General features: G+C 46.1%; 1 protein-coding gene across 1 annotated transcript in view; it reads left to right on the top strand.

Annotated features, from left to right (window-relative positions):
• gfra4a (GDNF family receptor alpha 4a) overlaps positions 1–24634 on the top strand; it is a 270519-nt gene that overhangs the window by 239729 nt on the left and 6156 nt on the right. The window contains exons 6-7 of the mRNA XM_055643327.1: positions 5740–5874; positions 12790–12944. Coding sequence (XP_055499302.1) covers positions 5740–5874; positions 12790–12944 — 290 coding nt within the window. The remainder of the gene's footprint in view (positions 1–5739; positions 5875–12789; positions 12945–24634) is intronic.

Below are 24634 nucleotides of genomic sequence, written 5' to 3'. Positions count from 1 at the left end.
CTTTCCCATTCTCTCTCCATCCCCTCCCCCTACCCAGTCTTCCCACCAGTCTTACTGTCTCCGACAACATTCTATCTCTGTTCCGCCCACTCTCCTGACAACAGTCTGAAGAAGGGTCTCGACCTGAAACATCACCCATTCCTTCTCTCCAAAGATGCTGCCTGTCCCGCTGAGTTACTCCAGCATTTTGTGTCTACCTTCGATTCAAACCAGCATCTTTAGTTCTCTCCTATGCATAGAAACATAGAAAATAGGTGCAGGAATAGGCCTTTTGGTCCTTCGAGTCAGCACCGCCATTCAATATGATCATGGCTCATCATCCAAAATCAGTACCCCGTTCCTGCTTTCTCCCCGTAACCCTTGATTCCGTTAGCCCTAAGAGCTCTATCTAACTCTCTCTTGAAAGCATCCAGTAAATCGGCCTCCACTGCCTTCTGTGGCAGAGAATTCCACAGATTCACAACTCTCTAGGTGAAAAAGTTTTTCCTCACCTCAGTCCTAAATGGCCTACCCCCTGTTCCTAAACTGTGACACCTTGTTCTGGATCTGGACTCCCCCAACATTGGGAATATTTTTCCTGCATCTAGCCTGTCCAATCCCTTAATCATTTTATATGTTTCTATAAGATCCCCTCTCACCCATCTATATCTCACCCATCTAAATTCCAGTGAATTACAGCCCAGTCGATCTATTCTTTCATCATATGTCAGTTCCGCCACCCCGGGAATTTATCTGGGAATTCCAGACATTCACTATCAGTTCATTTCAGTTTCAAAAAGCTGGAGTAACTCAGCGGGACAGGCAGCAACTGTGGGAAGAAGGAATGGGTGACATTTCGGGTTGAGACCCTTCTTTGACCCGAAACGTCACCCATTCCTACTCTCCAGAGATGCTTCCTGTCACGCTGAGTTACTCCAGCTTTTTGTGTCTATCTCCGGTTTAAACCAACATCTGCAGTTCCTTCCTACTCGTTCAGTTTCAGTTCAGTTCAGCCAGTTTAGTTTATTGCCACGTGTACTGAGGAACAGTGAAATGCTTTTGTTGTGTGCTAACCAGTCAGCAGAAAGACAATACATGATTACAATCGAGTCATTTACAGTGTGTAGATACATGATAAGGGAATAACGTTTAGTGCAGGGTAAAGTCAACAAAGTCTAATCAAGGATAGTCCGAGGGTCATCAACGAGGAAGATAGTACTTCATGCTACTTTGACCTTTATTCTAAATGCCTTGCTGATGGAGGTAAAGGATGAGATTGCAGGCAGTGGATCATGTGTCAGTGAGTCAGATCACATTGATGGCGGTGCTGGCTCGAAGGGCCGAATGGCCTACTGCTGCACCTATTGTCTATTGTCTTTTGGTTAAATTCCAGACATTCACTATCAGCATGAAACAATTCCCCTTTAAAGCATGGGTGAGATGCAGAGAAAACCATGCACTTCTTTCCCCAAGAATAAAGGGCTTCACTCTTTGCATAGACTTCAAAAGGGCCAAATTTGTAGGAATGAACTGCGGATGCTGGTTTACACCGAAGGTAGACACAAAATGCTCAGCGGGACAGACAGCATCTCTGGAGAGAAGGAATGGGTGACGTTTTGGGTCCTTTCTTCAGACTGAGAGTCAGGGGAGAGGGAAACGAGAGATATGAAAAGGTACATAGAAACAATTGAGTAAACGGCATGCAAAAGGACAAATCAAAGCCAGCTACGATGATCAAGGAAAGGTGGAGTTCACAATGGTCCATTGCTGGCTATGGAGAAGTAGGTAACGAGTGAAACAAACAATGAAACTCAGCAGGACGTCAGTGAAACTGGCATTTTGTATCTATCTTCGAAAGGATAAAAGTGTTTTACACCCAATTACAGTATACGCTGTTGAAGTATAATCCTGGTTGCAAATCAGGATAGACACATTTATGCAGTGCAAGATCTAACAGATACATTGAGGCAGAGAACAGGTAATCAATTTGTTTAATGACTTTGCTTGAGTACACTGGGTTGACCTCTTTGCCTCTGTATTGACTGGAGCTTCCCTGTTTGTACACAACCCAGAGTTTGTTTCAGTCTGGGTTTGGGTTACTTGCAAAAGGATTTGAGTATAGGAGCAGGGAGGTTCTATTGCAGTTGTACAGGGCCTTGGTGAGACCACACCTGGAGTAGTGCGTACAGTTTTGGGCTCCTAATCTGAGGAAAGACATTCGTGCCATAGAGGGAGTACAGAGAAGGTTCACCTGACTGATTCCTGGGATGTCAGGACTTTCATATGAAGAAAGACTGGATAGACTCGGTGAAATTCAGAAGATTGAGGGGGGATCTTACAGAAACTTACAACATTCTTAAGGGGTTGGACAGGCTGGATGCAGGAAGATTGTTCCCGATGTTGGGGAAGTCCAGAACAAGGGGTCACTGTTTAAGGATAAGAGGAAAGTCTTTTAGTATCGAGATGAGAATTTTTTTTTTCACATAGAGAGTGGTGAATCTCTGGAATTCTCTGCCACAGAGGGTAGTTGAGGCCAGTTCATTGGCTATATTTAAGAGGGAGTTAGATGTGGCCCTTGTGGCTAAGGGGGTCAGGGGGTATGGAGAGAAGGCAGGTACAGGATACTGAGGATCAGCCATGATCATATTGAGTGGCGACGCTGGCTCAAATGGCCGAATGGCCTACTCCTGCACCTATGTCTGTTTCTAGTTCAGTTTCTAGTTTTCCCATGTATTGAGGTTCAGTGAAACGTTTTTTTTGTTGCGTGCTATCCAGTCAGTGGAAAGACCACACATGATTACAACCAAGTCATCCACAATGTACAGTGTACAGATACAGTTTAAAGGGAAAAACATTTAGTGTAAGATAAAGTCCAGTAAAGTCGCAGGTTCTCCATTGAGGTAGGTGGTAGTGTTGTAGGAAGGAACTGCAGATGCTGATTTAAACCAAAAATAGACACAAAATGCTGGAGTAACTCAGCGGGACAGGCAGCATCTCTGGGTGGACGGAATAGGTGACGTTTCAGGTCGAGACCCTTCTTCAGACTCTTCAGAGATAGATGGGAGATCAGGACTACTCTCTAGTTGGTTCAGTTGCCTGATAACAGCTGGGAAGAAACTCCTTGAATCGGCTGCAGTGCGTTTCCACACTTCTGTGCCTCTTGCCTGATGGGAGCGAGGAGTGACTGGGGTGAGACTGGTCCTTGACTATACTTTATGCTGCTGGCCTGTTCTGCTGTATTGTTGGTCTGGGTCACAACTTTTTAACATCATAGGTGTTCTTGAGTAAGATCAGGGTGGGATAATCTGATATTCATGTGCATGCTGATATCAAGAAGGAGAAGGTTTTGGGTCTTGATGAATCTTAAGGTGCATTCTCAGGGGATGGGTTGGAACTTACTCTGTAGCCATGGGCAGAGTGAACGTAGAGAGGATGATTTCAGTAGTCCAGAACCAGATGGCACAGCTTCAGAATGACAGGACGTACCTTCCGAATGGAGATAAGGAGGGATTTCTTCAGCCAGAGACTGGTGAATCCATGGAATTCATTGCCACAGGGATGGGTGGATGTGTATTTTTAAAGCAGAGATAGGTGGATTCTTGATTAGTAAGAATATTAAAGGTTATGGGGAGATGGCAGGAGAACGGGATTCAGAGGGGAAAATAGATCAGCGATGATGGAATGGCGGAGAAGACTCACTGGGTTGAATGACCTAATTTTGCTCAGGATGAAGGTTTAATGCTATTTATTTCTGTGTAGCCTAGTCCCTACAGTGAGCCTGAAAAGACCCACATATCTATGTGTGTGCGTGTGTGTATACATATATACATGGAAGGAAATGCAGATGCTGGTTTAAACCAACAATAGACACAAGATGCTGGAGTAACTTAGCGGGACATGCAGCATCACTGGAGAGAAGGAATAGGTGATGTTTCAGATCGAGACCCTTCTTCAGACCGAAAGTCAGGGGAGCATCTGGATAAACAGGGTCTGATTAGGAACAGTCAACATGGATTTGTGCCTGGAAGGTCATGTTTGACTAATCTTCTTGAATTTTTTGAAGATGTTACTCGGGAAATTGATGAGGGTAACGCAGTGGATGTTGTGTATATGGACTTCAGTAAGGCCTTTGACAAGGTTCCTCATGGAAGGTTGGTTAAGAAGGTTCAATGGTTGGGTATTAATGGTGGAGTAGCAAGATGGATTCAACAGTGGCTGAATGGGAAATGCCAGAGAGTAATGGTGGATGGTTGTTTGTCAGGTTGGAGGCCAGTGACGAGTGGGGTGCCAGAGGGATCTGTGTTGGGTCCACTGTTGTTTGTCATGTACATCAATGATCTGGATGATGGTGTGGTAAATTGGATTAGTAAGTATGCAGATGATACTAAGATAGGTGGGGTTGCGGGTAATGAAGTAGAGTTTCAAAGTCTACAGAGAGATTTATGCCAGTTGGAAGAGTGGGCTGAAAGATGGCAGATGGAGTTTAATGCTGATAAGTGTGAGGTGCTACATCTTGGCAGGACAAATCAAAATAGGACGTACATGGTAAATGGTAGGGAATTGAAGAATGTAGGTGAACAGAGGGATCTGGGAATAACTGTGCACAGTTCCCTGAAAGTGGAATCTCATGTAGATAGGGTGGTAAAGAAAGCTTTTGGTGTGCTGGCCTTTATAAATCAGAGCATTGAGCATAGAAGTTGGGATGTAATGTTAAAATTGTACAAGGCATTGGTGAGGCCAATTCTGGAGTATGGTGTACAATTTTGGTCGCCTAATTATAGGAAGGATGTCAACAAAATAGAGAGAGTACAGAGGAGATTTACTAGAATGTTGCCTGGGTTTCAGCAACTAAGTTACAGAGAAAGGTTGAACAAGTTAGGGCTTTATTCTTTGGTGCGCAGAAGGTTAAGGGGGGACTTGATAGAGGTTTTTAAAATGATGAGAGGGATAGACAGAGTTGATGTGGAAAAGCTTTTCCCACTGAGAGTAGGGAAGATTCAAACAAGGGGACATGACTTGAGAATTAAGGGACTGAACTTTAGGGGTAACATGAGGGGGAACTTCTTTACTCAGAGAGTGGTAGCTGTGTGGAATGAGCTTCCAGTGAAGGTGGTGGAGGCAGGTTCGTTTTTATCATTTAAAAATAAATTGGATAGTTATATGGATGGGAAGGGAATGGAGGTTTATGGTCTGAGCGCAGGTATATGGGACTAGGGGAGATTATGTGTTCGGCACGGACTAGAAGGGTCGAGATGGCCTGTTTCCGTGCTGTAATTGTTATATGGTTATATGGTTATATGGTATATGAGAGGGAAACGAGAGATATAGACGGTGATGTAGAGAGATACAGGAATGAAAGATATGCAAAAAGTTACGATGATAAAGGAAACAGGCCATTGATAGCTGTTTGCTAGGTGAGAACGAGAAGCTGGTGTATAGAGAGAGAGACAGAGAGAGAGGGATAGATAGATAGATAGATAGATAGATAGATAGATAGATAGATAGACAGACAGACAGACAGGCAGACAGACAGACAGACAGACAGACAGACAGACAGACAGACAGACAGACAGCCAGACAGACAGACAGACATATAGAGATATATATAATGTTAAGCTCATACATAATATCTAGACATATATACATGCACATTATATATAGAGAGAGATACACCAAATGTAATAATTGTGCAATGTGCTGGCAGGTGCCCACATGCTTTGCCATTGTACTGCTGCTAATAGCTTTCCTCTCTTCCATCAGGTACTGTGATTACCCCAAACTACATTGACAATTCAAGCTCGAACGTGGCACCCTGGTGCACCTGCAGCGGCAGCGGAAACAACCGGGAGGACTGCGAGAGCTTCCTCAATCTCTTCACGGATAACACCTGCCTCAGTGAGTGTGCTCACCGCTATCGGGGTGGGGCAGATAGCATTTTGTTTGCCACCAATAGACAAAGGAAGGCACTTCCAGTGATGAATATCTGAAATGAAGAACGCTCTGATAGTCATAAGGTCATAAGTGATAGGAGCAGAATGAGTCAATTCGGCCCAGCAAATCTACTCCACCATTCAATCATGGCTGGTCTATCTCTTCTAACCCTATTCTCCTGCCTTCTCCCCATAACCTTTGACACCCTAATGAAGAATCTACCTATGTCTGCCTTAAAAATATTCATTGGCTTGTCCTCCACAGCGTTAATCACGCTCTGAGTAAAGAAATGTCTTCTCATCTCCTTCCTAAAGGGACATCCCTTAATTCTGAGTCTATGACCTGTAGTCCGAGACTCTCCCACTAGTGGAAACATCCACTCTATCCAGGCCTTTCACTATTCTGTATGTTTCACTGAGGTCCCCCCCTAATTCTTCTAAACTCCAGTGAGAGCAGCACAGTAACGAGTGTGGGGATGGGACAGAATGGAGTTCCCCCCTGTCCAGACACAACCTCCTGGCAGGGTCTGCACTCCTGGGGTGTACTTGGCCATTCGTGGGTCCAGGCAGCGGTTAGACGGCCGCACTGGCGTTGGCTGCCTGCCCCTTCTCCGGGCCTACGTCCGTGCCCGCGTGTCCCTGGACGGGGAACACGCGGTGTCCACGGGGACTTTGGAGGCCCTCCGTGAATGCTGGTTGCCGCGGGAGGTCGAGTGTTTTGTTGATAAAGTTGACGTTATGTTAATTTGATGATCGTTTAGATGATATAATAATCATCTTATTTATATAGCACATTTTTAGTCAACTTGCATTGACCCCAAAGTGCTTCACATAATTACATTACATTTACACACGGTGAAGTGTCTTGCCCCAAGGACACAACGACAGTATGCACTCCAAGCGGGATTCGAACCGGCTACCTTCCGGTCGCCAGACGAACACTTAGCCCATTGTGCCACCTGTCGTCCCTGACGATCTTATAGAAACTTACAAAATTCTTAAGGGGTTGGACAGGCTAGATGCAGGGAGATTGTTCCCGATGTTTGGGAAGTCCAGAACAAGGGGTCACAATTTAAGGATAAGGGGGAAATCTTTTAGGACCGAGATGAGGAAAACATTTTTCACACAGAGAGTGGTGAATCTGTGGAATTCTCTGCCACAGAAGGTAGTTGAGGCCAGTTCATTGGCTATATTTAAGAGGGAGTTAGATGTGGCCCTTGTGGCTAAAGGGATCAGGGGGTATGGAGAGAAGGCAGGTACGGGATACTGAGTTGGATGATCAGCCATGACCATATTGAATGGCGGTGCAAGCTCGAAGGGCCGAATGGCCTACTCCTGCACCTATTGTCTATGTTTCTATGTTTGTAAACTGCCAACACGGGCAGACTTGGATTGTGTTAATACTCTATGTTTATATGTATAATAAAAAGGGGTGTACTTACTAGTTTAGTTTAGTTTAGTTTAGTTTAGAGATACAGCACGAAAACAGGCCCTCCAGCCCACCGAGTCGGCACCGACCAGCGATCCCCGCACATTAACACTACAGAACACATACCAGGGACAATTTTACATTCATACCAAGTCAATAATCGGAGTGGCGGCGCGGCCCTGGCTGCAGCGGCTCACCGGCAGTCCCGTTTGTTTGTGTTTTTTATGTTGTTTATTTTGTTTTGGTTAGTCTAGTTTTTGTTTTTTAGTTTGTGTTTTGGGGGGGGGTGTTGAAACGGGGTTTGCAGTATCTCCCTGCGGGGGAATGCGACCTTTTTGTCGTATTCCCCTTCTCTGCCACCGTCTGCGCTGAGGCCTAATGGAGCTGACGACCTCGAGGCTCCGGAGGCAGAGCACCATCAGGACTCGCCCTGAGCTCGCTCCCGTGAGGGTGGTCCGGCTCAGGGCTGCAACAGTGCTCCCGTGAGAGGTTGTGACGCTCCCGTGAGGGCGGCCAGCCCGAGGGTGGAACGAGGCTCCCGTCGGAGCGGCCGAGCTCGGGGAGGTGCGGCGCTCGCAGCCCGAGGGAGAAGCGACGCCCAAGTCGGGGCGGCCCGGTCCGGGGGGAGGTTCGGCGCCCATGTCAGGGTGGCCCTGCCCGAGGCTGAAGACGGCGCAGTACTCACGTGAGGGTGGCTGGGACGGTGTTCTGGCGGTGGTGGCCTGAGTCCGGGGTTCGGCTGCGGGCCAGCGGCTGCGTTTGCAGGACTGGTGGGCGGCAGCTTTGACCACCCCGGGCCGCGGTGTTTGAGCCGCGGGACTGATGTATAACATTGCCTCAGCGCAAAGGGAGAAGAGGAGGGAAGAGACTGCAGACCTAAGACTTTTGCCTCCATCACAGTGAGGAGATGCTGGGTGGACTCACTGTGGTGGATGTTAATGTGTGTTTATTGTTGTTTTTATTGTATTATATGTATGACTGCTGCAATTTCATTCAGACTTCGGTCTGAATGACAATAAAGGCTATCTAATCTAATCTAATCTAATCTAATCTAATTAACCTACAAACCTGCACGTCTTTGGACTGTGGGAGGAAATCGAAAATCTCGGAGAAAACCCACGCGGTCATGGGGAGAATGTACAAACTCCGTACCAACAGCACCCGTAGTCGGGATCGAACCCGGGTCTCTGACACTGAAAGCGCTGTAAGGCAGCAACTCTACCGCTGTGCCACCGTGCCGCCCCTGCTACATTTCTACATGCTACATTACTGGTCCGCAGATACCCCTTTAAGTTGTTGCGATAGTAAATGCTTTGCTACCCTCTTCCGTTCGGGTGCTGTCTGTACGGAGTTTCCATGTTCACCGTGACCATGTGGGTTTTCTCCGGCGCTCCAGCTTCCTTCTGTACTCCAAAGACATTCTGGTTTGTAGGTTAATTGGTTTGGTATAAATTAAATTGTTCCTAGTGTGTGTGGGATAGTGTTAGTGTGCGGGGATCCCTAGTCAACGTGGCCTGAAGGCAGAGATAGATAGATTCTTGATTTGTATGGGTGTCGGGTTATGGAGAGATGGCAGGAGAATGGAGTTGGTGGTGGGTGGGGGGGGGATAGATTAGCCATGAATGAAGACTTGATGTGTAGACTTGATGCGCCAAATGGCTTAGTTCTGCTCTTATCTCATGACCTTATGACTCCATATAACCATATAACATATAACAATTACAGCACGGAAACAGGCCATCTCGACCCTTCTAGTCCGTGCCGAACACATAATCTCCCCTAGTCCCATATACCTGCGTTCAGACCATAACCTTCCATTCCTTTCCCGTCCATATAACTATCCAATTTATTTTTAAATGATAAAAACTAACCTGCCTCCACCACCTTCACTGGAAGCTCATTCCACACAGCCACCACTCTCTGAGTAAAGAAGTTCCCCCTCATGTTACCCCTAAACTTCTGTCCCTTAATTCTCAAGTCATGTCCCCTTGTTTGCATCTTCCCTCCTCTCAGTGGGAAAAGCTTATCCACGTCAACTCTGTCTATCCCTCTCATCATTTTAAAGGCCTCTATCAGGTCCCCCCCTTAACCTTCTGCGCTCCAAAGAATAAAGCCCTAACTTGTTCAACCTTTCTCTGTAACTTAGTTGCTGAAACCCAGGCAACATTCTAGTAAATCTCCTCTGTACTCTCTCTATTTTGTTGACATCCTTCCTATAATTAGGCGACCAAAATTGTACCCCATACTCCAGAAATTGGCCTCACCAATGCCTTGTACAATTTTAACATTACATCCCAACTTCTATACTCAATGCTCTGATTTATAATGGCCAGCACACCAAAAGCTTTCTTTACCACCCTATCTACATGAGATTCCACTTTCAGGGAACTGTGCACAGTTATTCCCAGATCCCTCTGTTCACCTGCATTCTTCAATTCCCTACCATTTACCATGTACGTCCTATTTTGATTTGGCCTGCCAAGATATAGCACCTCACACTTATCAGCATTAAACTCCATCTGCCATCTTTCAGTCCACTCTTCCAACTGGCATAAATCTCTCTGTAGACTTTGAAACTCTACTTCATTATCCACAACCCTCCTATCTTAGTATCATCTGCATATTTACTAATCCAATTTACCACACCATCATCCAGATCATTGATGTACATGACAAACAACAGTGGACCCAACACAGATCCCTGTGGCACCCCACTCGTCACTGGCCTCCAACCTGACAAACAACCATCCACCATTACTCTCTGGCATCTCCCATTCAGCCACTGTTGAATCCATCTTGCTACTCCACCATTAATACCCAACCATTGAACCTTCTTAACCAACCTTCAGTGAGGAACCTTGTCAAAGGCCTTACTGAAGTCCATATACACAACATCCACTGCGTTACCCTCATCAATTGAGTGGGTTACCCTCATCAATTGACTCGGTGGGCCGAAGTGCCTGTTTCCACACCGCGCCTCTAAACTAAACTCAACTCAACTCATCTGCAAACATTTACTCCTCTGTAAGGATTGTAAGGATTAAGTTATCCAATTTACATTTCAACAGTTTACATATTAACACTTAGAATGGTTCAGACCCTTCACAACACAAATGGCTGTGGCACACAGAAAACCAACCTTATCTTCCCATATGCGATCCATACCCCTCAATCCCCTACATATATCCATGTGCTTATCGGAAAGCCTCTTAAATGCCTTCACCATCGCCCCTAGCAGTACGTTCCAGGCACCCACCTCCAATGTGGTACAAAATGGAGGTATGCTTTCATCTTGTGCCATATCGACCCTTTCTAATATCCCCTGCTCTTTGACAAATCACAGCGATTCACAGAGATTCCTGTTTCTACCTCCTTTCCACAAATCTCTGAATCTCAAGTGGCACAGCGGTGGAGTTGCTGTGTTACAGCGCCAGAGACCCGGGTTCGATCCTGACTACGGGTGCTGCCTGTACGGAGTTTGTACATTTTCCCCCCCCGTGACCGCGTGGGTCTTCTCTGGGTGCTCCGCTTTCCTCACACACTCACACTATACATCAGGAGGTGCAACTCCAGAGCCAATAAAATCACGGGAGACCCCTTCCACCCCAGCAACGGACTGTTCCAGCTGCTACGGTCAGGCAAACGCCTCCGTTGCCATGCGGTGAGAACGGAGAGGTTGAGAAGGAGTTTCTTCCCAGAGGCCATTCGGACTGTAAACTCCTATCTCACCAGGGACTAACTCTACTGAAGCACTCTACTGCTTATTTTTTAAATTACTGGGTTTTTTCCCCTTTTTCCTTCCACCCACAATATTTAATGTGAAAAAGAATATGTGATTCTGTTCCATTCTGTTTGTAGTTTGTTTGGTTGTTTGTTTGTTTGTCGTTTTGCACAAAGTCCGCGAGCATTGCCACGTTTCATTTCACTGCACATCTCGTATGTGTATGTGACGAATATACTTGACTTGACAATGACGTGCAGGTTTGTAGGCTAATTGGCTTTGGTAAAAATTGTAAATTGTCCCTAGTGTGTGTAGGATAGTGCTAGCGCACTAATGCCAACCAGCATGCCCCATCTATACTAATCCACCTGCCCACATTTGGCCCATATGCCTCTAAAACTTTCCCAGCCATGTATCTGTCCAAATGTATTTTAAATGTTGTTATAGTACCTGCCTCAACTACCTCCTCTGGCATCTCATCCCATCACCCTCCCCACTGGTGCTACCTGTAGTACTGAGTCTGTACAGAATGTTCTGTGTTCAATTGGGCGTTTACTTCTGCGCACGCTTGGTATCACCTCTCTCACGTCAGCCCTGTTTCCCCACCTTGCTCTTTTGTCTTTTCCTACCCTTGGTCTGCTTAAAAGAAAAACTCATACATCCCAAAGTACCATTTAGAGTCCTAGAGTGATACAGTGTGAAAACAGGCCCTTCAGCCCAAATTGCCAACATGTCCCAGCTACACTCGTCCCACCTATCCGCATTTGACCCATGTCCCTCCAAACCTGTCCTATCCTATCCATGTAATTAATGTACTTAAAATCCCAAAATGCTTTACAACCAATGTTTCCATTGTGGACCCTGACGCAATGAATGTAAAGCAATTCGTTGAAGACATCTTTCTGCTCTGACAGGAAAGGGTAATGGTTTCCCTCCACAGATGCTGCATTACTAGCTGAGCCGTTCTAGTTTAGTTTCGGTCAGAGATACAGTGCGGCAACAGACCCTTTGGCCCATCGAGTCCGTGCCAACCTGCAACCACACACACTAACACTATCCTACACACACGAGAGACAATTTACAATTTTACAAAGCCAATTAGTCTGTGGTGGAGCTACTGCCTTACAGCGCCAGGGACCCGAGGGTTCGACCCTGACTATGTGTGTTGTCCGTATGGAACTTTGTACGTTCTCCCCGTGACCACGTGCTTTGTTACAGGGTGCTCCAGTTTCCTCCCACACTCCAAAGACGTACAGGTTTGTTGGCTAATTGGCTTTGGTAATAATTGTAAATTGTCCCTACTGTGTGTAGGATAGTGAAGGTGTACGGGGTGATCACAGGTCGGACTGAAGGGCCTGTTTCTGCACTATATCGCTAAAGTCTAAAGGCTATGTAGAACTTTATGAGATTGCAAATCCCAAACATCAACAGAGACATTAATAGCCCGAGGTGAAGACATATCCTTTTATCCGGGAACCTCCAGTCTGGGGAAATATTCTCTCAGTGGCAATATGATAGTCTGTTGTTAACTATACAGTATATATTATTTAATAAGATCATCGCTCATTCACGAAACTCTGGAGAATATAAACTCATTCTACTCTAATTGAAAAAGCAGTGCGTTAATTAAAACTGAAAATCCAGCACTGCAAGAATGCATAATGTCTAAACCAGGACCGAGGGTGCGTACCTCCTGGGTTTAAAGATATCTTGTCTTCCTCTATCTGCAGAGAATGCGTTTCAAGCATTCGGGAATGGGACAGACCTTAACACCGGCTCCAGCAGTCACCACTCCACTTCCCAGACGTGGCTGAACAAACACATAAACAGCACGGAGATGTCACACCGGGAAGCAAATGCGCTCAGTCCGTTACTACCCACACAGGTAGGAACAAAATGCAACGGGGATGGTCCGAGCACAAGGACTAAGATAACGCTTGAATGAGGTATCAGTACACTGTGGACAACTTGATTGTAATCATTATAGGAGCAGGGAGGTTCTACTGCAGTTGTACAGGGTCTTGGTGAGACCACACCTGGAGTATTGCATACAGTTTTGGTCTCCAAATCTGAGGAAGGACATTATTGCCATAGAGGGAATGCATAGAAGGTTCACCAGACTGATTCCTGGGATGTCAGGACTGTCTTATGAAGAAAGACTGGATAGACTTGGTTTATACTCTCTAGAATTTAGGAGATTGAGGGGGGATTTTATAGAAACTTACAAAATTCTTAAGGGGTTGGACAGGATAGATGCAGGAAGATTGTTCCCGATGTTGGGGAAGTCCAGGACAAGGGGTCACAGCTTAAGGATAAGGGGGAAATCCTTTAAAACCGAGATGAGAAGAACTTTTTTCACACAGAGAGTGGTGAATCTCTGGAACTCTCTGCCGCAGAGGGGTAGTCAAGGCCAGTTCATTGGCTATATTTAAGAGGGAGTTAGATGTGGCCCTTGTGGCTAAGGGGATCAGAGGGTATGGAGAGAAGGCAGGCACGGGATACTGAGTTGGATGATCAGCCATGGTCATATTGAATGGCGGTGCATGCTCGAAGGGCCGAATGGCCTACTCCTGCACCTAATTTCTATGTGTATATAGTCTTTTCACCGATGGGATAGCACGCAACAAAAAAGCTTTTCACTCAACCCTCGGAACAGGTGACTATAATAAACTAAACTAAACCCAGGAAAGATTGGGTTAACCTATGATGAGCGTTTGACGATCCTGGGCCGGTATTTGCTGGAGTTTAGAAGGATGAGGGGCTATCTCATTGAAACTTACCGAATAGTGAAAGGCTTGGATAGAGTGAATGTGGAGAGGATGGGTCTACCTTCAATTTAAACCAGCATCCGCAGTTATGCCCCTGTCCCACTTAGGAAACCTGAACGGAAACCTCTGGAGACTGCGCCCCACACAAGGTTTCCGTGCGGTTCCTGGAGGTTGCAGGTGGTTGCCGGAGGTTGCAGGTAGTGGAAGCAGGTAGGGAGACTGACAAAAACCTCCGGGAACCGCACGGAAACCTTGGGTGGCGCTCAAAGTCTCCAGAGGTTTCCGTTCAGGTTTCCTAAGTGGGACAGGGGCATTAGTTTCCTACACATACAGCTGTAGTAGGATGTTTCCACTCGTGGGAGAGTCTAGGACCAGAGGCCATAGCCACAATAGGAGGACGTACCTTTGGAAAGGAGATGAGAAGGAATTTATTTTGTCAGAGGGTGGTGAATCTGTGCAATTCATTGTCACAGATGGCGATGGATATTTTTAAGGTGGAGATTGATAGATTCGTGATCAGAGTGGGCATCAAGGGTTATGGGGAGAAGGCAGGAGAATGGGGTTGAGAGGGAAAGATAGATTAGCCAATATTGAATGGCGTAGTAGACGATGGGCCCGAATGGCCTAATTCTGCGCCTAACACCAACACCAAGATGTTACCTGGGTATTTTGTTCATATCCATAAGTGATAGAAGCAGAATTAGACCATTCGGCCGATCAAGTCTACCCCACCATTCAATCTATCTCTCCCTCCTAACCCCATTCTCCTGCCTTCCCCCACATAACCTTCTGATACCCGTACTAATCAAGAATCTGTCAATCTCTGCGTTAAAAATATCCATTGACCTAGCCTCCAAAACCATCTGTGCTAATCAATTCCACAGATTCACCACTCTCTGACTTAAGAAATTCTGCCTCATCTCCTTTCTAAAGGTACGTCATAGAGTCATAGAGTGATACAGTGTGGGACCAGGTCCTTCGGCCCAACTTGCCCACACCGACCAACATGTCCCTGCTACACTCATTCCATCTTGGTCCACATCCCTTCAAACCTGTCCTATCCTTTTATTCTGAGTCTGTGCCCTCTGTTCATCTTGTCCGAGACTCTCCCACTCCAGGCCCAGAGAGCACCCTCTCCCCATCCCCTCTATCCAGAGTTATAGGTTGAGGCTGGATAGGCTGGGTCTTTTTTTCTTTGGAGCGTAGGAGGCTGAGGGGTGACCTTTTTGCGGTGTATAATATCACAAGGTACACACACAAAATGCTGGAGTAACCCAGCGGGTCAGGCAGCATCTCTGAATGAAAAGTGACGTTTTAGGTCAGGATCCTTTTTTTAACCATTCAAAGTGGCAGTTCATGGATGATAATGCTATGTACCTATCCTGTAGCTATGTAGACCACAATTACATGATCTAAAACACCTCACCATTATAGACAATAGACAATAAGTGCAGGAGTAGGCCATTTGGCCCTTCGAGCCAGCACCGCCATTCAATGTGATCATAGAAACATAGAAACATAGAAATTAGGTGCAGGAGTAGGCCATTCGGCCCTTCGAGCCTGTACCGCCATTCAATATGATCATGGCTGATCATCCAACTCAGTATCCCGTACCTGCCTTCTCTCCATACCCTCTGATCCCCTTAGCCACAAGGGCCACATCTAACTCCCTCTTAAATATAGCCAATGAACTGGCCTCTACTACCCTCTATGGCAGAGAGTTCCAGAGATTCACCACTCTCTGTGTGACAAAAGTTCTTCTCATCTCGGTTTTAAAGGATTTCCCCCTTATCCTTAAGCTGTGACCCCTTGTCCTGGACTTCCCCAACATTGGGAACAATCTTCCTGCATCTAGCCTGTCCAACCCCTTAAGAATTTTGTAAGTTTCTATAAGATCCCCTCTCAATCTCCTAAATTCTAGAGAGTATAAACCAAGTCTATCCAGTCTTTCTTCATAAGACAGTCCTGACATCCCAGGAATCAGTCTGGTGAACCGTCTCTGCACTCCCTCTATGGCAATAATGTCCTTCCTCAGATTTGGATGTCCTTCCTCAGATTTGGATGATCATGGCTGATCATCCCCAATCAGTACCCCTTTCCTGCCTTCTCCCCATATCCCCTGACTCCGCTATCTTTAAGAGTCCTATCTAGCTCTCTCTTGAAAGTATCCAGAGAACCGGCCTCCACCGCCCTCTGAGGCAGAGAATTCCACAGACCCACCACTCTCTGTGAGAAAAAGTGTTTCCTCATCTCCGTTCTAAATGGCTTACTCCTTATTCTTAAACTGTAGCCCCTGGTTCTGGACTCCCCCAACATCGGGAACATGTTTCCTGCCTCTAGCGTGTACTTAATAATCTTATATGTTTCAATAAGATGCCCTCTCATCCTTCTCAATTCCAGAGTGTACAAGCCCAGCCGTTCCATTGAGCCATCAACATATGTATCTACTTCAACTCCTCTCTGATGCCTTCAGAATATCTTTGATCAGTCTTTACTGGCTTTATGTTGCACCAAACGTTATTTTGTTATCATTGCACACTATACACTGTAAATGGCTCAATTGTCATCATGTATTGACTTTCCGCTAACTGGATAGCACACAACAAAAGCTTTTCACTGTAGCTTGGTACACGTGACAATAAACTAAACTGAAACAGAACTGAAACGTAACTGAACTGTGACATTGCAAAGGACAGAGTCCATTACCAGGTGTAGTTTCATCAAATGTGTTACAAAGCTGGGGCTGGTTGAAAACGAGGTGGATTTCAGGCTCCCAAGACACTTAAAGGAACATCACAACTTTGGGCGGCATGGTGGCGCAGCGATAGAGTTGTTGCCTTACAGCACCAGACACCCGGGGGTTTGATCCTGACTACGGGTGCTGTCTGTACTGAGTTTGTACGTTCTCCCCGTGACCTGCGTGGGTTTTCTCCGGGTGCTAAACCCTCACTCCACTGAAAACGTCCAGGTTTTGTATGTTAAAATTGTAAATTGTCCCTAGTGTGTGTAGGATAGTCTGATGCCCCTGAACCACTTAGGAAACCTGAACGGAAACCTCTGGAGACTTTGCGTCCCACCCAAGGTTTCCGTGCGGTTCCCGGAGGTTCCCAGAGGTTTTTGTCAGTCTCCCTACCCGCTTCCACTACCTGCAACCTCCGGCAACCACCTGCAACCTCCGAGAACCGCACGGAAACCTTGGGTGGGGCGCAAAGTCTCCAGAGGTTTCCGTTCAGGTTTCCTAAGTGGGACAGGGGCATTCGTGTGTGCGGGGATCGCTGGTCGGAACAGGCTCGGTGGGCCGAAGGGCCTGTTTCCGCGCTGTATCTTTAAACTAAACTAAACTAAACGGGATATAACTATTAAAATAGTCAATAATTTATTGGGGTTTAAAGTCCTTGAATCATAGAATCATACAAATCGGAAACAGGCCCTTTGGCCCACTGAGTCCAGGGCAACCAGCGATCCCCACACAGTAACACTACCCTGCACACACTAGGGATAATTTACGCTTATACCAAGCCAATTAACCTACAAACCTGTACGTCGTTGGAGTGTGGGAGGAAACCGAAGATCTCGGTGAAAACACACGCGGTCACAGGGAGAACGTACAAACTCCGTACAGACAGCGCCCGTAGTCGGGATCGAACCCGGGTCTTTGGCGCTGTAAGCGCTGCAAGGCAGCAAGTCTACCACTGCGCCACCTGCCTGCATTTGGCCCATATCCCTCTAAACCTCTGCGATCCATGCACCTGTCCAAATGTTTTAAAGAATATAAAGTTGAGATTACATAGTGTGTCCAAATAAAACTTGAGTGACACCACAATGGAATTCTTCAATCAGTTTTACAGCCCACATTTTGGTAAGGGTGATGGTAACAGAGATGGTTCAGTGCAGATTCATTGATATCTAATGCATAGGGAAATGCAATCAATGAAGAACTTGGACAATTAGGACAGCTCTTCATATGGCATTTAAATACAGGTTGAAAGAATGGGGAAAAAGATGACAGGATCAAACAGTTTCAAGTAATTAGAACCAACGGACCTCTACGATAGAACTAGAATGGAGGCCAAGAGATTTATTTATTTACATTTACAAAGGATTATAAAGATGCTGTCAGAGTCAACATCAGCAGCTGAACTGTTAGCGATTTTAACTCCACCTTTGACAGCACAGTGGCGCAGTGGTAGAGTAGCTGCCTCACAGCGCCAGAGACCCCGGTTCGATCCCGACTACAGGCGCTGTCTGTACGGAGTTTGCACGTTCTCCCCGTGACCTGTGTGGGTTTTACCCCGGGTGCTCTGGTTTCCTCCCAGGCTCCAAAGGCGTGCAGGTTTGAGGGTTAATTGGCTTGGTATAAATGTAGTTTGTCCCTAGTTAGTGTGTGTAGGATTGTGCTAGTGTGCGGGTCGGTACAGACTCGATGGGCCGAAGGGCCTGTTTTCGCACATGCATCTACACACTGTAAATGGCTCGAATGGAAGCATGTATTGTCTTTCTGCTGGCTGGTTAGCACGCAACAAAAAGCTTTTCACTGTACCTCGGCACACACGTGACAATAAACTAAACTGAAACTGAACTGGATAGTGCTAGTGTACGGGGTGATCGCTGGTCGGCGTGGACTTAGTGGGCCGATGGGCCTGTTTCAGCGCTGTATCTCCAATGTCTAAAGCATGAAGTAAATGCTAAAACATGTTAGTAATGGTACATTACACTACATTCCAATGACAAATTAAAAACCAACAATGGGAATCGGCAGTGGACTCAAAGATGGATGGTGGCATGGTGTAACCTGACAGCGTCAAATTTGCTCCGGTAACTCCAAGTAAAGTAAAGGATATGTTGGCTCTGAGTTTCACTTCTGTATTTGACACCCGGAGTAAAATCACTGGGTGCCCGGCAGCAAGTATGTTCAAATTGGATTTGTCCACCTGCCATTAAAGTGAATTGGAGGCAGGAAAGGAGCGTGTGTCTGATAAGATCATTAATACACTGCAGTCACAACCTGTCTGCGCTTATCACTGTAAAATAAATTGAGGCCACAGGGAACAGTAAGGTGAAGTGGAGAAGAGTGAGTGGCACTGTTTATCAATCCGGTCAAAGGGAATCTCATGGGCAATATGTGACAATATGTTTGCAAGTTCTGAACAATCAGAATGTACGGCACTGAACTCTACTTTGGAGGCTCCCCGTAAAATGCCAACCGCAGCTTTGTTTAGTCAAGAAATGTGCAGGAAGGAACAGCAGATGCTGGTTTAAACCGCAGGTAGACACAAAAAGCTGGAGTAACTCAGCGGGACAGGCGGCAGCATCTCTGGAGAGAAGGAACGGGTGACGCTTCGGGTTGAGACCCTTCTTCGGGTCGGCCCAACTTGCCCACACCCGTCCCATCCCATCCCACCCATCCCATTTTCCCATCCATTCATTATACACTGGGGGGCAATAGACAATAGACAATAGGTGCAGGAGTAGGCCATTCGGCCCTTCGAGCCAGCACCGCCTTTCAATGTGATCATGGCTGATCATCCCCAATCAGTGCCCCGTTCCTGCCTTCTCCCCATATCCCCTGACTTCAATACTCAATGTGTCTCCACATTGCAAGTAACATAGGCTCATCCGGCAAAAACAGGAAAGCAGACTATTATCTAAATGGTGGCCGATTGGGAAAGGGGGAGATGCAGCGAGACCTGGGTGTCATGGTACACCAGTCATTGAAGGTAGGCATGCAGGTGCAGCAGGCAGTAAAGAAAGCGAATGGTATGTTAGCTTTCATTGCAAAAGGATTTGAGTATAGGAGCAGAGAGGTTCTACTGCAGTTGTACAGGGTCTTGGTGAGACCACACCTGGAGTATTGCGTACAGTTTTGGTCTCCAAATCTGAGGAAGCACATTATTGCCATAGAGGGAGTGCAGAGACGGTTCACCAGACTGATTCCTGGGATGTCAGGACTGTCTTATGAAGAAAGACTGGATAGACTTGGTTTATACTCTCTAGAATTTAGAAGATTGAGAGGGGATCTTATAGAAACTTACAAAATTCTTAAGGGGTTGGACAGGCTAGATGCAAGAAGATTGCTCCCGATGTTGGGGAAGTCCAGGACAAGGGGTCACAGTTTAAGGATAAAGGGGAAATCCTTTAAAACCGAGATGAGAAGTACTTTTTTCACGCAAAGAGTGGTGAATCTCTGGAACTCTCTGCCGCAGAGTGTAGTCGAGGCCAGTTCATTGGCTATATTTAAGAGGGAGTTAGATGTGGCACTTGTGGCTAAGGGGATCAGGGGGTATGGAGAAGGCAGGTACGGGATACTGAGTTGGATGATCAGCCATGATCATATTGAATGGCGGTGCAGGCTTGAAGGGCCGAATGGCCTACTCCTGCACCTAATTTCTATGTTTCTATGTTTCTATCCATATTACAATTTCCTGCTGCTGAATTGTCATTTGTTAAAACAAATTTTAGTGAGTAACAACCAGGTCTTTATTTTGTATTTCATTAATTTAATAAGGCAACTGTTACTGTAGTGTGATTGTGTATCTATTTTAAGAGCCCTATCTAGCTCTCTCTTGAAAGCATCCAGAGAACCTGCCTCCACCGCCTTCTGAGGCAGAGAATTCCAGACTCACCACTCTCGGTGAGAAAAAGGCTTTCCTCGTCTCTGTTCTAAATGGCCTACTCCTCATTCTTAAACTGTGGCCCCAGGTTCTGGAATTTACAGCAGCCAATTAACCCACACGTCTATGGGATGTGGGTGGAAACCGGAGCGCCCGGACGAAACCCGCGCAGTCACAGAGAAAAAGTGTGAACTCTGTACAGACAGCACCCGAGGTCAGGATCAAACCTGAGCCTCTGGCGCTGTGAGGCAGCAGTTATATTATGTTTACGTATTATATTTAGCCAACTTAGTCCCACTAGAATATCGATCACCACCAGTTCTATGATATCCCACTTTCTTGTACACTCCCTACACGCAATTTAGAGATGCCAATTAACCTTTGAACTACTATCTACCTCTTTGGTGCCCCTTGGACTATCCTTGACCGGACTTTGCTGGCTTTACCTTGCACTAAACGTTATTCCCTTATCATGTATCTGTACACTGTAAATGGCTCGATGGTAATCATGTATTGTGTTTCTGCTGACTGGATAGCAGGCAACAAAAGCTTTTCACTGTATCTCGATATACCTGACAATAAATAAACTGAACTGATATGGGAGGAAACTGGAGCACCCCGTGGACACAGGGAGAACATGCAAACTCCATCTGAATCTCAAGTTCTGAATCCGAACGATAGCACCCGAGGTCAGGATCGAACCCGGGCCTCCGGCACTGTAAGGCAGCAACTCTACCAGCTAAGCCTCCGTACCATGCAGACATGGATACCATATTTAGTACCCGTGTCCACTGGATTTAGTCACAGGTTCTTTTGCTGCATGTCATAGAGTCATAGTCATAACATTGTGGAAACAGGTCCTTCGGCCCAATTTGGCCATGCCACCCAACATGCCCCATATACACGTCCCACCTGCCCGGACTTGACCTATATACCTCTAAACGCAGTTGTACAGGGCCCTAGTGATACCACATCTGGAGTATTGTGTGCAGTTTTGGTCTCCAAATTCGTGGAATGACATTCTTACTATTGAGGGAGTGCAGCGTAGGTTCACAAGATTTATTCCCGGGATGTCATATGTTGATAGAATGGAGCGGCTAGGCTTGTATACTCCGGAATTTAGAAGGATGAGAGGGAATCTTATTGAAACATTTAAGATTATTAAGGGTTTGGACACACTAGAGGCAGGAAACAAGTTCCCGATGTTGGGGGAGTCCAGAATCAGGGGCCAGAGTTTAAGAAGAAGGGGTAAGCCATTTAGAACAGAGACGAGGAAAAACTTTTTCACACAGAGAGTTGTGAATCTGTGAAATTCTCTGCCTCAGAAGGCAGTGGAAGCAAATTCTCTGGATGCTTTCAAGAGAGTTAGATAGAGCTCTTAAAGATAGCGAAGTCAGGGGATACGGGGAGAAGGCAGGAACGGGGTACTGATTGGGGATGATCAGCCATGATCACAGTGAATGGCGGTGCTGGCTCGAAGGGACGAATGTCTACCTGGCCAAATGTCTCTCAAAACATTATACTATTTCCGTCAACTATGGCCTCCATGTTATACATTTCTTGGAGTCCATTCAGCATTTACTTCCGATTCACTTCCATCGACACTCCTTTAGGTTCCATTTGGTATTCTTACAGTAAGCATACATTCACAGTTACAGAGAAAAGATTAAAGGGAGATTTAATTAAAAGGGAACATTTTGCAAAGGATCCAGCAGTGGAGCAAAATTAATTGGAATCTTGTTGGCAGAATGGCTTCCTTGTGCAATACAAATAGAACGACAGACAAAGTAACAGATAAGTGGAGGACACAAGCAGAAACTGATAGAGTTTACTTCAGTCCACAGGTTAACTGGGAACATTTTTGCTAAAAATGAAAAGCTCCAGGATTTAGAATGCATTTTCGTTTAATTTTAATGTAGAGATACAGACATTTAACTTAGAGATACATAACAGGCCCTTTGGCTCAACCAGTGATGCCCACACATTAACACTGCCCTACACAGACTAGGGACAATTTTACATTTATACTAAGCTAATTAACCTACAAACCTGTACGTCTTTGGAGTGTGGGAGGAAACCGAAGATCTCGGAGAAAACCCACGCATGTCCTCCAATAATTTGTGACATATTATAGCCACCAGATGGGTAACATTTTTACATAAAGGGTGGTGGGTGTATGGAACGAGCTGCTGGAAGAGGTAGTTGAGGCAGGGACTTTTGCAACATTTAAGAAACAATTAGACAATTACATGGATGGGATAGGTTTAGAGGGATATGGGCCAAATGCAGACATGTAGGACATTGAAGGTGGGACATGGTGGTTGGTATGGGCAAGTTGGGCCGAAGGGCCTGTTTCCATGCTGTGCAACTCCATGACTCTATGTAACATATAACATATAACATATAACAATTACAGCACGGAAACAGGCCATCTCGGCTCTACAAGTCCGTGCCGAACAACTTTTTTTCCCTTAGTCCCACCTGCCTGCACTCATACCATAACCCTCCATTCCCTTCTCATCCATATGCCTATCCACTTTATTTTTAAATGATACCAACGAACCTGCCTCCACCACTTCCAAGCTGGAAGCTCATTCCACACCGCTACCACTCTCTGAGTAAAGAAGTTCCCCCTCATATTACCCCTAAACTTCTGTCCCTTAATTCTGAAGTCATGTCCTCTTGTTTGAATCTTCCCTATTCTCAAAGGGAAAAGCTTGTCCACATCAACTCTGTCTATCCCTCTCATCATTTTAAAGACCTCTATCAAGTCCCCCCTTAACCTCTGCGCTCCAGAGAATAAAGACCTAACTTTGCATTCAACCTATCTCTGTAACTTAGTTGTTGAAACCCAGGCAACATTCTAGTAAATCTCCTCTGTACTCTTTCTATTTTGTTGACATCCTTCCTATAATTGGGCGACCAAAATTGTACACCATACTCCAGATTTGGTCTCACCAATGCCTTGTACAATTTTAACATTACATCCCAGCTTCTATACTCAATGCTCTGATTTATAAAGGCTAGCATACCAAAAGCTTTCTTTACCACCCTATCTATATGAGATTCCACCTTCAAGGCACTATGCACGGTTATACCCAGATCCCTCTGTTCAACTGTATTCTTCAATTCCCTACCATTTACCATGTACGTCCTATTTTAAATATCAACTGGCACCGGTCTATACAGACATTTTCAACCAGTCCCTGCAAACCTACTGTCCCTGCCTGCTTCAAAGTCTCCACTATTGTCCCTGTAACCAAAAAGGCAAGGACTACTGGTCTTAATGACAACAGGCCTGTCACACTGTAGTCATGAAGACCTTTGAAAAGCTAGTGCTGACCAAGCTGAAAAATATCACGAACCCCCTGCTGTAGTTTGCATATCAGGCCAATAGATCTGTGGATGAATGTCAACCTGGGCCTGCACTTCATCCTACAGCACCTAGACCGCCAGGGGACCTATGCGAGGATCCTGTTTGTTGATTTTAGTTCTGCATTCAACACCATTGTGCCAGAGCTACTACACTACAAACTTTCCGAGTTGACTGTGCCTGAACCCCTCTGTCAGTGGATCACCAACTTCCTGACAGACAGGAAGCAGCATGTGAGGCTCGGAAAGCACATCTCGGACCCGCAAACACACAGCATAGGAGCACCGCAAGGCTGTGTGCTCTCCCCTCTCCTCTCCTCTCTCTACACCAACGACTGCACCTCCACTGACTCCACTGTCAAGCTTCTCAAGTTTGCAGATGACACAACCCTGATTGGACTGATCCAGGATGGGGAGGAATCTGCCTACAGACAGGAAGTGTCACAGCTGGCATCCTGGTGCCATCGCAACAACCTGGAGCTCAATGTGCTTAAGACAGTGGAATTGATTGTAGACTTTAGGAGAGCTCCCCCTCCCCTCACCACACTCACCATCAACAACACCACAGTCACATCTGTGGAGAGCTTTAAGTTCCTGGGAACCATCATCTCCAAGGACCTTAAGTGGGGGGCTACCATCGACTCCACAGCCAAAAAGGCACAACAGAGGATGTACTTCCTACGGCAGCTGAGGAAACACAAACTGCCACAGGCAACGATGGTCCAATTCTACACGGCCAACGTAGAGTCTGTCCTCACCTTCTCCATCATGGTCTGGTTTGGCTCAGCCACCAAGCACGACACCTGGAGGCTGCAGCGAATCGT

This window comes from Leucoraja erinacea, chromosome 1, assembly GCF_028641065.1.
Source record: "Leucoraja erinacea ecotype New England chromosome 1, Leri_hhj_1, whole genome shotgun sequence".
Classification (NCBI taxonomy): Eukaryota; Metazoa; Chordata; class Chondrichthyes; order Rajiformes; family Rajidae; genus Leucoraja; species Leucoraja erinaceus.
The sequence above is the reverse complement of the archived record's forward strand: the minus strand, read 5'-3'. Positions and strand labels throughout refer to the sequence as shown.